This window comes from Scyliorhinus torazame, chromosome 17 (assembly GCF_047496885.1).
Source record: "Scyliorhinus torazame isolate Kashiwa2021f chromosome 17, sScyTor2.1, whole genome shotgun sequence".
NCBI classification, from domain to species: domain Eukaryota; kingdom Metazoa; phylum Chordata; class Chondrichthyes; order Carcharhiniformes; family Scyliorhinidae; genus Scyliorhinus; species Scyliorhinus torazame.
In genome coordinates, this window is record NC_092723.1 from 159,312,240 (window position 1) to 159,329,093 (window position 16,854).

The window sequence follows — 16,854 nt, forward strand, 5'->3', positions numbered from 1 at the left end:
CCAGACTGACTCCCGCTATGTCGGCTACACACCGTCTCCCAGACTGACTCCCGCTATGTCGGCTACACACCGTCTCCCAGACTGACTCCCGCTATGTCGGCTACACACAGTCTCCCAGACTGACTCCCGCTATGTCGGCTACACACCGTCTCCCAGACTGACTCCCGCTATGTCGGCTACACACCGTCTCCCAGACTGACTCCCGCTATGTCGGCTACACACCGTCTCCCAGACTGACTCCCGCTATGTCGGCTACACACCGTCTCCCAGACTGACTCCCGCTATGTCGGCTACACACCGTCTCCCAGACTGACTCCCGCTATGTCGGCTACACACCGTCTCCCAGACTGACTCCCGCTATGTCGGCTACACACCGTCTCCCAGACTGACTCCCGCTATGTCGGCTACACACCGTCTCCCAGACTGACTCCCGCTATGTCGGCTACACACCGTCTCCCAGACTGACTCCCGCTATGTCGGCTACACACCGTCTCCCAGACTGACTCCCGCTATGTCGGCTACACACCGTCTCCTAGTCTGACCCCCTGCTGACCTTGGCACCATTTCCCACTTGGGTTGCCAACCCGCCAGGACTGGCCTGGAGACTTTGGGAATTGAAGGCCAGACTGCGAGAAAATCCAAGAGAAATTACCGGAATATTGAAAACATGGCATTTTATGTAATTTCGTTTGCACATTTACATCGATCGTAAAAAATATTGTCAATGTGGGAAAGACTGTGTTTGACTGAGGGTCAGAAAATCACCCAATTGGAGAACAAAGCGACGGTTCACATTTCGACTGGCTGTGGGAGTTTCTATGAGGATGGTGACCAATAGGAGGGGTTGAAGGGGCGAGACGTGACAAGTGGACGATGGTACCAATATGACCTTTGGGAGCAGGTCATGTGCCAGAAGATCCCGGAAGGCATCTGGCCAGCGTTGGTGACCCTGCTGCTTTGGGGTAGAACTGGAGCCAGGGCAGCGAGTGGCCGAGACGGGAATCCGTGCTTCCTGTTCCACGAGCTGTCATTGATACGAATAGTGAATATCTGCATCTTCCGTTACTGATTTGGAATCGGGGGGGGGGGGGCTCGCTACCTGACTATTTACCATCGGGATGTGCTCGGTAAGCGATCCTCAGCGCTGCAGGGTTGGTATGGATCCCATCGGCAATCATTCCGTAGAACACGGACCGTCCAACAGGAATCTCACTGCTGGTCAGCAGACCCACAATTCCTGGATCCCGATGGTGAAACTGAGGGAATGGAAGGGAGAGATATAAAAACTACAGATCACAACCCAGGAAAGAGAACAAACCAGTAAATCTACGAGAGAATCTGGGTTTTGTGACAGTGGGTGTTGCTCTGCCCAGTCGAGGCTGCAGAAACACTCCTGTCACCATATCCCAGACATCAGGAAGTGGCCTGATGCAGGTTGGGACGACCTGAGACATAAAAGGTGATATAGAAATGCACGTTTTAAAAAAACTATCATAGAACATAGAAAAATACAGCACAGTATCACTTCATGAAGGTAAAACATTTAATTATACAGGATTGTCAGAGTCCTTGTTCATTCGGTCCCACCCCGCCGACAGTGTGGCTCTCCCTCGGTCCCACCCGCCGACAATGCGGCTCTCCCTCAGTCCCGCCCGCCGACAGTGCGGCTCTCCCTCGGTCCCACCCGCCGACAGTGCGGCGCTCCCTCGGTCCCACCCGCCGACAATGCGGCTCTCCCTCAGTCCCGCCCGCCGACAGTGCGGCTCTCCCTCAGTCCCGCCCGCCGACAGTGCGGCTCTCCCTCGGTCCCACCCGCCGACAGTGCGGCGCTCCCTCGGTCCCACCCGCCGACAATGCGGCGCTCCCTCGGTCCCACCCGCCGACAGTGCGGCTCTCCCTCGGTCCCACCCGCCGACAGTGCGGCGCTCCCTCGGTCCCACCCGCCGACAGTGCGGCTCTCCCTCGGTCCCACCCGCCGACAGTGCGGCTCTCCCTCGGTCCCACCCGCCGACAGTGCGGCTCTCCCTCGGTCCCACCCCGCCGACAGTGCGGCGCTCCCTCCGTCCCGCCCCGCCGACAGTGCGGCTCTCCCTCGGTCCCACCCCGCCGACAGTGCGGCTCTCCCTCGGTCCCACCCGCCGACAGTGCGGCTCTCCCTCGGTCCCGCCCCGCCGACAGTGCGGCGCTCCCTCGGTCCCACCCGCCGACAGTGCGGCTCTCCCTCGGTCCCACCGGCCGACAGTGCGGCTCTCCCTCGGTCCCACCCCGCCGACAGTGCGGCTCTCCCTCGGTCCCACCCCGCCGACAGTGTGGCGCTCCCTCGGTCCCACCCGCCGACAGTGCGGCGCTCCCTCAGTCCCGCCCGCCGACAGTGCGGCTCTCCCTCAGTCCCGCCCCGCCGACAGTGTGGCGCTCCCTCGGTCCCACCCGCCGACAGTGCGGCGCTCCCTCGGCCCCGCCCCGCCGACAGTGCGGCGCTCCCTCGGTCCCACCCGCCGACAGTGCGGCGCTCCCTCGGTCCCACCCGCCGACAATGCGGCGCTTCCTCGGTCCCACCCGCCGACAGTGCGGCTCTCCCTCGGTCCCACCCGCCGACAGTGCGGCGCTCCCTCGGTCCCACCCGCCGACAGTGCGGCGCTCCCTCGGTCCCACCCGCCGACAGTGCGGCGCTGCCTCGGTCCCACCCGCCGACAGTGCGGCGCTCCCTCGGTCCCACCCGCCGACAGTGCGGCTCTCCCTCGGTCCCACCCGCCGACAGTGCGGCTCTCCCTCGGTCCCACCCGCCGACAGTGCGGCGCTCCCTCGGTCCCACCCGCCGACAGTGCGGCGCTCCCTCGGTCCCGCCCCGCCGACAGTGCGGCGCTCCCTCGGTCCCACCCGCCGACAGTGCGGCTCTCCCTCGGTCCCACCCGCCGACAGTGCGGTGCTCCCTCGGTCCCACCCGCCGACAGTGCGGCGCTCCCTCGGTCCCACCCGCCGACAGTGCGGTGCTCCCTCGGTCCCACCCGCCGACAGTGCGGCTCTCCCTCGGTCCCACCCGCCGGCAGTGCGGCGCTCCCTCGGTCCCACCCGCCGGCAGTGCGGCGCTCCCTCGGTCCCGCCCCGCCGACAGTGCGGCGCTCCCTCGGTCCCACCCGCCGGCAGTGCGGCGCTCCCTCGGTCCCGCCCCGCCGACACTGCCGTCCCTCCGACAGTGCCATCCCTCCATCCCGCCGACAGTGCCATCCCTCCATCCCCCCCGCCGACACTGCCATCCCTCCGTCCCGCCGACACTGCCGTCCCTCCGTCCCGCCGACACTGCCGTCCCTCCGTCAGTGCCGTCCCTCCATCCCGCCGACACTGCCATCCCTCCAATAGAACGTCACACAGTGAACTGCCTATGAACTGCCTGTAATGCTACCACATCTTTCCTCAAATAAGGAGACCAAAACTGGACAATACTCAAGATATAGTCTCACTAACACTCTGTACAATTGCTGTACTAATCACTTCTCTCCTATATTCCAGTCGTTTTGCAATAAACACCGATATTCCATTTGCCTGTCCCTCAGTGCTGCCCCCTCCAACAGAGCAGCGCTCCCTCGGTGCTGTGCCTCCCAAGGTGCCATCTCATCGACAGTACTGCGCTCCCTCAGTGCTGTCCCTCCGACAGTGCAGTGCTCCCCCAGTGCTGTCCCTCCGATAGTGCAGCGCTCCCTCAGTGCTGTCCCTCAGACAGTGCAGTGCTCCCCCAGTGCTGTCCCTCCGATAGTGCAGCGATCCCCCAGTGCTGTCCCTCCGATAGTGCAGCGATCCCCCAGTGCTGTCCCTCCGACAGTGCAGCAATCCCCCAGTGCTGCCCCTCCGACAGTGCAGCGCTCCCTCAGTGCTGTCCCTCAGACAGTGCAGCGATCCCTCAGTGTCGTCCCTCCGATAGTGCAGCGCTCCCTCAGTGCTGTCCCTCAGACAGTGCAGCGATCCCTCAGTGTCGTCCCTCCGATAGTGCAGCGCTCCCTCAGCGCTGTCCGTCAGACAGTGCAGCGATCCCTCAGTGTCGTCCCTCCGATAGTGCAGCGCTCCCTCGGTGCTGTGCCTCCCAAGGTGCCATCCCATCGACAGTACTGCGCTCCCTCAGTGCTGTCCCTCCGACAGTGCAGCAATCCCCCAGTGCTGTCCCTCAGACAGTGCAGCGATCCCCCAGTGCTGTCCCTCCGACAGTGCAGCGCTCCCTCAGTGCTGTCCCTCCCGACAGTGCAGCGCTCCCTCAGTGCTGTCCGTCAGACAGTGCAGCGATCCCTCAGTGCTGTCCCTCCGACAGTGCAGCGATCCCTCAGTGCTGTCCCTCCGACAGTGCAGCGATCCCTCAGTGCTGTCCCTCCGACAGTGCAGCGCTCTCAGTGCTGTCCCTCCGACAGTGCAGCAATCCCCCAGTGCTGTCCCTCAAACAGTGCAGCGATCCCTCAGTGTCGTCCCTCCGATAGTGCAGCGCTCCCTCAGTGCTGTCCCTCCGACAGTGCAGCGCTCCCTCAGTGCTGTCCCTTAGACAGTGCAGCGCTTCCATGTGTCGTCCCTCCGATAGTGCAGCGCTCCCTCAGTGCTGTCCCTCAGACAGTGCAGCGCTCCCTCAGTGCCTTCCCTCAGACAGTGCAGAGCTCCCTCAGTGCCTTCCCTCCGATAGTGCAGCGCTCCCTCAGTGCTGTCCCTCAGACAGTGCAGCGCTCCCTCAGTGCCTTCCCTCAGACAGTGCAGAGCTCCCTCAGTGCCTTCCCTCAGACAGTGCAGAGCTCCCTCAGTGCCTTCCCTCAGACAGTGCAGCGATCCCTCAGTGCTGTCCCTCAGACAGTGCAGCGATCCCTCAGTGCTGTCCCTCAGGCAGTGCAGTTCTCCCTCAGTGCTGTCCCTCAGGCAGTGCAGAGCTCCCTCAGTGCCTTCCCTCAGACAGTGCATCGCTCCCTCAGTGCTGTCCCTCAGACAGTGCAGTTCTCCCTCAGTGCTGTCCCTCAGGCAGTACAGTTCTCCCTCAGTGCTGTCCCTCAGGCAGTGCAGAGCTCCCTCAGTGCCTTCCCTCAGGCAGTGCAGTTCTCCCTCAGTGCTGTCCCTCAGGCAGTGCAGCGATCCCTCAGTGCTGTCCCTCCGACAGTGAGCGCTCCCTCAGTGCTGTCTCTCAGACTGTGAGTGCTCCCTCAGTGTCATCCCTCCGATAGTGCAGTTCTCCCTCAGTGCTGTCCCTCAGGCAGTGCAGCGATCCCTCAGTGCTGTCCCTCAGGCAGTGCAGTGCTCCCTCAGTGCTGTCCCTCAGACAGTGCAGCGCTCCCTCAGTGCCGTCCCTCAGACAGTGCAGCGCTCCCTCAGTGCCGTCCCTCAGACAGTGCAGCGATACCTCAGTGCTGTCCCTCAGACAGTGCAGCGCTCCATCAGTGCTGTCCCTCCGACAGTGAGCGCTCCCTCAGTGCTGTCCCTCTGACAGTGCAGCGCTCCCTCAGTGCTGCCCCTCCGACAGTGAGCACTCCCTCAGTGCTGTCCCTCCGACAGTGCAGCGCTCCCTCAGTGCTGCCCCTCCGACAGTGAGCACTCCCTCAGTGCTGCCCCTCCGACAGTGAGCACTCCCTCAGTGCTGTCCCTCCGACAGTGCAGCGCTCCCTCAGTGCTGCCCCTCCGACAGTGCAGCGCTCCCTCAGTGCTGTCCCTCAGACAGTGCAGCGATCCCTCAGTGTCGTCCCTCCGATAGTGCAGCGCTCCCTCAGTGCTGTCCCTCAGACAGTGCAGCGATCCCTCAGTGTCGTCCCTCCGATAGTGCAGCGCTCCCTCAGCGCTGTCCGTCAGACAGTGCAGCGATCCCTCAGTGTCGTCCCTCCGATAGTGCAGCGCTCCCTCGGTGCTGTGCCTCCCAAGGTGCCATCCCATCGACAGTACTGCGCTCCCTCAGTGCTGTCCCTCCGACAGTGCAGCAATCCCCCAGTGCTGTCCCTCAGACAGTGCAGCGATCCCCCAGTGCTGTCCCTCCGACAGTGCAGCGCTCCCTCAGTGCTGTCCCTCCCGACAGTGCAGCGCTCCCTCAGTGCTGTCCGTCAGACAGTGCAGCGATCCCTCAGTGCTGTCCCTCCGACAGTGCAGCGATCCCTCAGTGCTGTCCCTCCGACAGTGCAGCGATCCCTCAGTGCTGTCCCTCCGACAGTGCAGCGCTCTCAGTGCTGTCCCTCCGACAGTGCAGCAATCCCCCAGTGCTGTCCCTCAAACAGTGCAGCGATCCCTCAGTGTCGTCCCTCCGATAGTGCAGCGCTCCCTCAGTGCTGTCCCTCCGACAGTGCAGCGCTCCCTCAGTGCTGTCCCTTAGACAGTGCAGCGCTTCCATGTGTCGTCCCTCCGATAGTGCAGCGCTCCCTCAGTGCTGTCCCTCAGACAGTGCAGCGCTCCCTCAGTGCCTTCCCTCAGACAGTGCAGAGCTCCCTCAGTGCCTTCCCTCCGATAGTGCAGCGCTCCCTCAGTGCTGTCCCTCAGACAGTGCAGCGCTCCCTCAGTGCCTTCCCTCAGACAGTGCAGAGCTCCCTCAGTGCCTTCCCTCAGACAGTGCAGAGCTCCCTCAGTGCCTTCCCTCAGACAGTGCAGCGATCCCTCAGTGCTGTCCCTCAGACAGTGCAGCGATCCCTCAGTGCTGTCCCTCAGGCAGTGCAGTTCTCCCTCAGTGCTGTCCCTCAGGCAGTACAGTTCTCCCTCAGTGCTGTCCCTCAGGCAGTGCAGAGCTCCCTCAGTGCCTTCCCTCAGGCAGTGCAGTTCTCCCTCAGTGCTGTCCCTCAGGCAGTGCAGCGATCCCTCAGTGCTGTCCCTCAGACAGTGCAGTTCTCCCTCAGTGCTGTCCCTCAGGCAGTGCAGCGATCCCTCAGTGCTGTCCCTCAGGCAGTGCAGTGCTCCCTCAGTGCTGTCCCTCAGACAGTGCAGCGCTCCCTCAGTGCCGTCCCTCAGACAGTGCAGCGATACCTCAGTGCTGTCCCTCAGACAGTGCAGCGCTCCATCAGTGCTGTCCCTCCGACAGTGAGCGCTCCCTCAGTGCTGTCCCTCTGACAGTGCAGCGCTCCCTCAGTGCTGCCCCTCCGACAGTGAGCACTCCCTCAGTGCTGCCCCTCCGACAGTGCAGCGCTCCCTCAGTGCTGTCCCTCCGATAGTGCAGCGCTCCCTCAGTGTCATCCCTCCGATAGTGCAGCACTCCCTCAGTGTCATCCCTCCGATAGTGCAGCGCTCCCTCAGTGTCATCCCTCCGATAGTGCAGCGCTCCCTCAGTGCTCTCCCTCCGACAGTGAGCGCTCCCTCAGTGCTGCCCCTCCGACAGTGAGCGCTCCCTCAGTGCTGCCCCTCCGACAGTGCAGTTCTCCCTCAGTGCTGTCCCTCCGATAGTACAGCGCTCCCTCAGTGTCATCCCTCCGATAGTGCAGCGCTCCCTCAGTGCTCTCCCACCGACAGTGAGCGCTCCCTCAGTGCTGCCCCTCCGACAGTGCAGTTCTCCCTCAGTGCTGTCCCTCCGATAGTACAGCGCTCCCTCAGTGTCATCCCTCCGATAGTGCAGCGCTCCCTCAGTGCTGTCCCTCAGGCAGTGCAACGCTCCCTCAGTGCTGTCCCTCAGGCAGCGAGCGCTCCCTCAGTGCGGTCCCTCCGACAGTGAGCGCTCCCTCAGTGCTTTCCTTCCGACAGTGAGTGCTCCCTCAGTGCTGTCTCTCCGACAGTGAGCGCTCCCTCAGTGCTGTCCCTCCGACAGTGCAGCGCTCCCTCAGTGCGGTCCCTCAGGCAGTGAGTGCTCCCTCAGGCAGTGAGTGCTCTCTCAGTTCTGTCCCTCCGACAGTGAGCGCTCCCTCAGTGTCATCCCTCCGATAGTGCAGCGCTCCCTCAGTGCTGTCCCTCAGGCAGTGCAATGCTCCCTCAGTGCTGTCCCTCCGACAGTGAGCGCTCCCTCAGTGCGGTCCCTCCGACAGTGAACGCTCCCTCAGTGCGGTCCCTCCGACAGTGAGCGCTCCCTCAGTGCTGTCTCTCTGACAGTGAGCGCTCCCTCAGTGCTGTCCCTCCGACAGTGCAGCGCTCCCTCAGTGCGGTCCCTCCAACAGTGAGCGCTCCCTCAGTGCTGTCCCTCCAACAGTGAGCGCTCCCTCAGACAGTGAGTGCTCCCTCAGGCAGTGAGTGCTCTCTCAGTGCTGTCTCTCAGACTGTGAGTGCTCCCTCAGTGTCATCCCTCCGATAGTGCAGCGCTCCCTCAGTGCTGTCCCTCAGGCAGTGCAACGCTCCCTCAGTGCTGTCCCTCCGACAGTGAGCGCTCCCTCCGACAGTGAGCGCTCCCTCAGTGCTGTCTCTCAGACTGTGAGTGCTCCCTCAGTGTTGTCCCTCCGATAGTGCAGCGCTCCCTCAGTGCTGTCCCTCAGGCAGTGCAACGCTCCCTCAGTGCTGTCCCTCCAACAGTGAGTGCTCCGTCAGTGCTGTCCCTCCGACAGTGAGCGCTCCGTCAGTGCTGTCCCTCCGACAGTGAGCGCTCCCTCAGTGCTGTCCCTCAGACAGTGAGCGCTCCCTCAGTGCTGTCCCTCAGACAGTGCAGCGCTCCCTCAGTGCGGTCCCTCCAACAGTGAGCGCTCCCTCAGTGCTGTCCCTCAGACAGTGAGTGCTCCCTCAGTGCGGTCCCTCAGGCAGTGAGTGCTCCCTCAGGCAGTGAGTGCTCCCTCAGTGCGGTCCCTCCGACAGTGAGCGCTCCCTCAGTGCTGTCTCTCAGACTGTGAGTGCTCCCTCAGTGTCATCCCTCCGATAGTGCAGCGCTCCCTCAGTGCTGTCCCTCAGGCAGTGCAACGCTCCCTCAGTGCTGTCCCTCCGACAGTGAGCGCTCCCTCAGTGCTGTCTCTCAGACTGTGAGTGCTCCCTCAGTGTCATCCCTCCGATAGTGCAGCGCTCCCTCAGTGCTGTCCCTCAGGCAGTGCAACGCTCCCTCAGTGCTGTCCCTCCGACAGTGAGCGCTCCCTCAGTGCGGTCCCTCCGACAGTGAGCGCTCCCTCAGTGCTCTCTCAGACTGTGAGTGCTCCCTCAGTGTCATCCCTCCGATAGTGCAGCGCTCCCTCAGTGCTGTCCCTCAGGCAGTGCAACGCTCCCTCAGTGCTGTCCCTCCAACAGTGAGTGCTCCGTCAGTGCTGTCGCTCCGACAGTGAGCGCTCCGTCAGTGCTGTCGCTCCGACAGTGAGCGCTCCGTCAGTGCTGTCCCTCAGACAGTGAGTGCTCCCTCAGTGCGGTCCCTCAGACAGTGAGCGCTCCCTCAGTGCGGTCCCTCCGACAGTGAGCGCTCCCTCAGTGCGGTCCCTCCGACAGTGAGCGCTCCCTCAGTGCTGTCTCTCGGACAGCGAGCGCTCTCTCAGTGCGGTCCCTCCAACAGTGAGTGCTCCGTCAGTGCTGTCCCTCCGACAGTGAGCGCTCCCTCAGTGCTGTCCCTCAGACAGTGAGTGCTCCCTCAGTGCGGTCCCTCAGGCAGTGAGTGCTCCCTCAGGCAGTGAGTGCTCCCTCAGTGCGGTCCCTCAGGCAGCGAGTGCTCCCTCAGGCAGTGAGTGCTCACTCAGGCAGTGAGTGCTCCCTCAGTGCTGTCTCTCAGACAGTGAGTGCTCCCTCAGTGCTATCCCTCAGACTGTTTTTTTTGTGCTCAAGTCTCTGGGGTGGGAATTGAACCCAAAACCTATGAAGTGAGAGGCGAGCATGCGACCCACTGAGCCACTACGGACACGGAGGAATCTGACTTTACAAATAGCCCTTCCTGCTGCTCCCTCCGTTTCTGGCAGGTTTGGGGAGCTGACTCACAGGCAACATGGCATTGAAGAGGTGGGTGATGAAAGTGGCTCCATGTTTCACTGCAGCTTCAGCTTGTGTCAGGTTGCCGACCGAATGTCCTGCAAAGATTTTGAGAAAGAAAACATCTTTACATCAAGATAGAAATCCTTGGGAGAGAGAGAGAGAGAGAGAGAGAGACAAACACGAAAGTTAAACGTGATGATCTGCCTGCGGCCTTGTTGCCTTACCCAGTGAAACCCGGATCCCACGGCTAACCAGTTCCCCAATAACCTCGCTGCTTCTGTCGAGTTCGGGAGCCAGTGTGATGATTCGGACATTGTCCAGGGAGCCGTAGGTATCCAACAGATCTTGGAAGCCGCGGTTCTCAAACGTTCGCAGGTACTCCTCAGGGTGAGCACCCTTCTTGTCTTTGCTGATGAATGGACCTTCCAAGTGTAGCCCTGGATCAGAGAGGAATTAATCCCATTAGAACCACCACATCCCCTTAGTCACCCACGATCATCCTTGCAGCTCTATTGAGTCTCACCTCCGAGTCAGGACATTGCGGGTACAAGTCCCACTTCCAAGATTTGAGAACAGTTCCGGGCTGATGCTCCCAATGAGCGAACTCCGCATCGTCAGAGGCTCGGTACAGAGGACAACCCAGACTGTCAGAGGATCAGTACTGAAGGGGTGCTTCAAAGGGTTGATGGAGGGTGTATTCGCACTGCTAGGTTTGTAGAAAGTATATTCACACTGCTGGGTTCATGGACAATGTGTTCACACTGCTGGATTGCCCCAGTGCAAGGAAGGCAATTAGATAAAGTGGAAACTCCTAAGTACTGTTACAAGTGCAAAACTTTATAAGATGGTTGTGTCTCCTTTAATTCAAGGTAAATTGGAGTATTTGGAGAGGGAGATAGGACCGTCCATGGGACCTGTCTGGAGATAAATCAATTTGACGGCCCCCAAGGGATCTGCCTGGAGACAAGCCTATATGACCTGGCCAGCAAGGGGAGAAGGGCCCAGGTCAAAAGCTTTTGAAAATAAGGTGCAAGCTTTAACATCTGGAGACAAAGGAGGAGGCAGCTATATTTACTGCTGACAGACTCTGAGGGGCAGACAGACCAAGAGATTTGGGGCAAGGCGGCCAACAACAGGTGTCCCTATGCCAGGCAGAAGAAAAGGACCACTTGAGGGTTAACAATGAAGCAGAGGGCTGGTGAAGGTGGAATCGTCTTCGCGGAAACAAGGCATTTGAAGAATTAAGGACCACAGAATCAGCAGAGGGTACCTTTGAACAGGAAGTCCATTCAATAACACTCAGAAGGTCAAGTAAAGGACACTGGAAGATCCACCCTGGCGAATCAGGGAGGAGATCCTGCTAAAGCCAGGATGAATTTTGGACTTTAATCACAAGACTAAATTGTGTAGAGCACGGTGTAACATATAAACACGGCATGAGGCTTTTAGTTGTGTCTATTTTCCTCTCGTTTTTAAGTGTATTTGTTGCCTCAGTAAAGTTTAGTTGATGTTGAGTTTTGTTTGAATGTCAAGTCTTACAATGTGAAATTTTATCTTTTGATCCTTTGAGTCGATCACTGGGAAATTCATTTCTCTTTTTATAAGTTATCAGTCTCCAGAGAGTTGAAAACTAGAAATGACATATATTCTTCCACAGGGATTGGTTCCCTGGAAAGAAAAGGAATATTTTCAGGCCTCGCCTGTGCCTTTAATTCAATCACCCGGGGGCTTGTGGAGCTTGAGCTCACCGTTGCTTTCTCCATTGCAACATCTCAGCCAATCAAAGTTGGCTTGTCAACCAATCAGCATCTTTTTCTCCTACAGCATAAATTGCTGTGATTGTTTGAAATTTGGAATTTTTGCATTTGTCTTCAAGAGTGCAAGATGAAAAACGGCCATAACATGTCTGTCTTTTCAGCAATATTCAAATTCTGTACTGCCAAGTGACTGATTGTAACAATACTCACCCAATATCCCTGCTCCCCGAGGCCCGCCATCCTGCACCTCAATTTGAGGAATAACCTGAGAAGGAAGACGGAAACGTTTTTAAACTAAATTCCAAATTATTTGGGAACATACATTCGGCAAGCTGGTCAATTGCATTGTTTGACTCGGCAGTTTGGAAACCTCATAGGAAACTCCCACTTTGTGCATGTGTTACACTTTTTTAAAAAAATTTTGAGTACCCAATTCATTTTTTCCAATTAAGGGGCAATTTAGCGTGGTCAATTCACCTAGTCTGCACATCTTTGGGTTGTGGGGACGAAACCCACGCAAACGCGGGGAGAATGTGCAAACTCCACTCGGACAGTAACCCAGAGCCGGGATCGAACCCGGAACCTCGGCGCCGTGAGGCAGCAGCACTAACCATTGTTTGCACGTGTTACACTTAATTCCTGTGATATTTTCCCATCACACTGTTCACACTATGAGCTATACCAAGAGAGATCAATCCTTCACGTCCCAAACCCCTCTGCCCACCTTCATTCAGACACTCAGCCCATCTCTCCCCATGCACAGGCAAACTTTGTTCCTCATGCTGGAAAGAGTCCCTGTGATGTACCTGGTGATAGATGGGGACAGGGGAGGTCACAAGTGTTGGGCAGAAGGAGGTCACTCCGGTGGAAAGCAGCTGCCGAGCGACCATGGAAAGGCCACATTTCAGGTTATCTGTGGCCAATGAGAAGTCAATTCCATATCCTCCTGGAAAACATTAACATATCAGACATCAGTCCTGAGGCACAATAAACAGCTCCTAGAACAAACCTCCTGGAAAAATATTTTGGGTGGGTCATCACAAAGGTGCTTGGATTTCTCATGGATAAAGGATTGGATTGGATTGGTTTATTGTCACGTGTACCGGGTACAGTGAAAAGTATTTTTCTGCGAGCAGCTCAACAGATTTCATAGAATTTACAGTGCAGAAGGAGGCCATTCGGCCCATCGAGTCTGCACCGGATCTTGGAAAGAGCACCCCACCCAAGCCCACACCTCCACCCTATCCCCATAACCCAGTAACCCCACCCAACACTAAGGGCAAATTTGGACATTGAGGGCAATTTAGCATTGCCAATCCACCTAACCTGCACGTCTTTGGACTGTGGGAGGAAACCGGAGCACCCGGAGGAAACCCACGCACACACGGGGAGAACGTGCAGACTCCGCACAGGCAGTGACCCAAGCCGGGAATCGAACCTGGGACCCTGGAGCTGTGAAGCAATTGTGCTAACCACTATGCTACTGTGCTGCCGATCATGAAGTACATGGGAAGAAAAGGGAATAAAAGAAAATACATAATAGGGCAACACAAGGTATACAATGTAACTACATAAGCGCTGGCATCGGATGAAGCATACAGGGTGCAGTGTTAATCAGGTCAGTCCATAAGAGGGTCATTTAGGTGTCTGGTAACAGCGGGGAATAAGCTGTTTTTGAGTCTGTCCGTGAGTGTTCTCAGACTTCTGTATCTCCTGCCCGATGGACGAAGTTGGAAGAGTGAGTAAGCCAGGTGGGAGGGGTCTTTGATTATGCTGCCCGCTTTCCCCAGGCAGTGGGAGGTGTAGATGGAGTCAATGGATGGGAGGCAGGTTTGTGTGATGGACTGGGCTGTGTTCACGACTCTCTGAAGTTTCTTGCGGTCCTGGGCTGAGCAGTTGCCATACCAGGCTGTGATGCAGCCCGATAGGATGCTTTCTATGGTGCATCTGTAAAAGTTGGTAAGAGTTAATGTGGACATGCCAAATTTTCCTAGTTTCTGTTGTGCTTTCTTGGTGGTAGCGTCGACATGGGTGGACCAGGACAGATTTTTGGAGATGTACACCCCTAGGAATTTGAAACTGCTAACCATCTCCACCTCGGTCCCATTGATGCTGACAGGGGTGTGTACAGTACTTTGCTTCCTGAAGTCAATGACCATCTCTTTAGTTTTGCCGGCATTAAGGGAGAGATTGTTGTCGCTGCACCACTCCACTAGGTTCTCTATCTCCCTCCTGCATTCTGACTCGTTATTCGAGATCCGGCCCACTATGGTCGTATCGTCAGCAAACTTGTAGATGGAGTTGGAACCAAATTTTGCCACGCAGTCGTGTGTGTCCAAGGAGTAGAGTAGGGGGCTAAGTACACAGCCTTGCGGGGCCCCGGTATTGAGGACTATTGTGGAGGTGTTGTTTATTCTTACTGATTGTGGTCTGTGGGTCAGAAAGTTGAGGATCCAGTTGCAGAGTGAGGAGCCAAGTCCCAGGTTTTGGAGCTTTGATATGAGCTTGGCTCCGATTATGGTGTTGTGAGGTGGCAATGCTGCTGATGATTGGCTGTGGGAAGTGGGTAATGTGTAATTAGCCAGAATTAGACGATAAGGAGATTTTAGGGAGTTTTGGGGTTGGAAGAGATTACAGAGATAGGGAGGGGCAAGGGTTGCAGGGATTTGGAAACCATTTGAGGTTGAAAGGGGGCAAATGAAGGCTGGGGTTGAGGGCGTAAGGGGATTTCTGTCTAAAGCCTTCACTTACCATTGATTTGTGTGTCGATGAACCCTGGGGCGATGATGCCACCGTTGCAGTCAATCCGAATATCTGCAGAACCTTTCTCATCAAAGAACAGCTTCTCCGGGTTAAGGATCTTCCCCTCACGAACCCAAAGATCCTCCCTTCAAAACAGACACAGTCGGAGCAGAAATCGAGACCTGTTCAAACAGGTGAGGCAGCTCAAGCTTCAAGCTCAAATAATTCTTACTTAAGTTGTCAGTCACGGCACAGTGGGTAGCATTCTCACATCAGAGTTAGAACGTTGTGGGTTCATATCCCACTCCAGAGACTGGCGAACAAAATCCAGGCTGCACTGAGAGAAGGGCCACTAAATCAAATAGTCATCTACCCTCTCAGATCCCACGGTATTATTTTGAAGAACGGCAAGGGGGTTTTCCCCAGTATTCTGGGTCAATATTTATCCTTCAACTAACATCACAAAAAATGATTGTCTAGTGTTTTTCATAGTTTCTCACAGTGTTGATGTGGAAACGTGCTGTGTGCAAATTGTAACAATGCCTACACTTCCAAAATTACTTGGGAGATCCTGAAGTTGTGAAAGTCTTTAACTGCACGTAATATTCTTTCTATTGCTATCTGTAAAGCAATGATTGGTTATCTGTAAAGCAATGATTGGTTGGCATGGTGGTACAGTGGTTAGCACTGCTGCCTCACAGCGCCAGGGACCCGGGTTCAATTCCAGTCTCGGGTAACTGTCTGTGTGGAGTTTGTACTTTCTTCCTGTGTCTGCATGGGTTTCCCCAGGGTGCACCGGTTTCCTCACTCAGTACAAAGATGTACAGGTTAGGTGGATTGGCCATGCTAAATGGTCTATGGTTAAATGGGGTTACGGGGATAGGGCGTGGCGTGGGCCAAGATAGGGTGCTCTTTCACAGAGTCTGTGCAGACTCGATGGGCTGAATGGCCTTCTTCTGCACTGTAGGCATTCTATGATTCTATTCTAGCTTATTTGCTACCCATACAAGTGCTAATTCTGAAGGTCTAAGATAGTCAGTGATTCGCTGCGTAGCCTTCTTGACTACAGACAGATTCATAGCTGGAGCCAAACCTTTTATCTCACAGCTACACAAAACAACTTCTATTTATATACCTTTCCAACCACATTGGGTGTGGGAGCACATAGCACATCTCTTACCTCTGTAACTTGTGATCCTTCAGAATATGACAGTTCTGGAACCGTGTAATTGGGGCATCAGAGACCGATTTATTGGATGGCATTTTCAAAGGGAGAAGCCAATTCCCTGCAAGAGATGATTAAAATGTTTACGGTACCACAGTGCACTGACAGAGAGATGACAAGTTGCAGATTTACTGATGCAAACAGGCTTTACAGACAGAAGGATGACCCACTGAACAGGATTGTGACCCTTTGGGATTCTCACAGCCACAGCACTGCGGATATTCAGTTATGGAGTACATTCAAGACTGAAATTGATAGATTTTTGGATACTAAGGGTTTCCAAGGATACGGGGATAATGCTGTAGCTGAGGGAAATCAGTCACGATGTTATGGAGTGGCAGAGTAGTTTTCAGGGGTCAAGTGACCTACTTCCTCTGTTCTTACATCCTCATTAACCGATGCTCATAAAGATTGCACATAGACCATTGAAACCTTTCCCCAGTCCCACATTGACAGCAGCATCAAACCATGGCCTCTACCATTTGGAACAGGCCTACTCAGCCTTTCCGTATTGGTGGGGGGAGGGGGGCAACTTTTTTTAATTTACTCACTTTAGGGGCTGATGAGCAAATTTCTGGAAGATAAAGTTTGGCACAAGATTAAACAAGAATTTTTTTTAAAGATGCAGTATGAAAACAAACAACTTGCTGAGCAAAAAAGCAATGAATTGATAATCTTTTTAAATTAGCAATAACTAAAGATGACCATTAGAGGGCGTGTGTCTCTCCGACTCACTTCTAGTCTTCGCTAGCTCACTCCCTCGCCCACTGAGAGAGTTGGTGGATGAGGGCAAGGGTCACAGGCAAATTGCAATAAATTATAAACTATAAATTACACATTAAGTAGCAGATACAACTCAGACAGGTCTTACAAATTGGCTCAGCAGTCTGTTCAGCAAATATTTAAACAATATCAGTCACAAAAGTCCTTCAAAACTCGGTCTTCATCATAAAGAATTTCAGCTCGTCTTCTTGACTTGCTCCTCAGCTGAAAGCAGCAAACATTTGGCGAGCCAGCACATACATGATGGGCTGAGTGGACGCCTTCTGTGCTGTAACAATTCTGTGATTCAAGTAAGAGAAACTGCTACAGCAATCAAATCTTGCTTATTCTCAGCATCTGGATCTAGCATATGTCTTTTTCATCCTGCCTGTACTGCACCTCTGTAATCCTCATCCAGTGAGCACCGACGGCTCGGTCTCCTTTTATATAGTTTCAGCCAAAGTTTGGTTTCCCACCTCAGTTTCAGTCTTATAGGTTCCTTAGCGACTGGAAGGGTCCCTCTCAACTAGGATCTGTCTCAAAAATACATGGTTTGAAACCATGAATTCCATTGCAATCCTAACTTGG

At 55.9% G+C, this 16,854-nt stretch overlaps 1 protein-coding gene across 3 annotated transcripts in view; it reads right to left on the minus strand.

Moving 5' to 3' along the window:
* Positions 1-16,854, minus strand: part of amdhd2 (amidohydrolase domain containing 2) — a 79,630-nt gene that overhangs the window by 36,365 nt on the left and 26,411 nt on the right. For all 3 annotated transcript variants that reach the window (XM_072481450.1, XM_072481447.1, XM_072481448.1), the window contains exons 2-8: positions 15,460-15,565; positions 14,289-14,425; positions 12,344-12,483; positions 11,748-11,802; positions 10,005-10,217; positions 9,787-9,875; positions 1,112-1,256 (exon numbers count right to left, since the gene is read on the minus strand). In XM_072481450.1, the coding sequence (XP_072337551.1) occupies positions 1,112-1,256; positions 9,787-9,875; positions 10,005-10,217; positions 11,748-11,802; positions 12,344-12,483; positions 14,289-14,425; positions 15,460-15,542 (862 nt within the window). In that variant the 5' untranslated portion in view covers positions 15,543-15,565. The remainder of the gene's footprint in view (positions 1-1,111; positions 1,257-9,786; positions 9,876-10,004; positions 10,218-11,747; positions 11,803-12,343; positions 12,484-14,288; positions 14,426-15,459; positions 15,566-16,854) is intronic.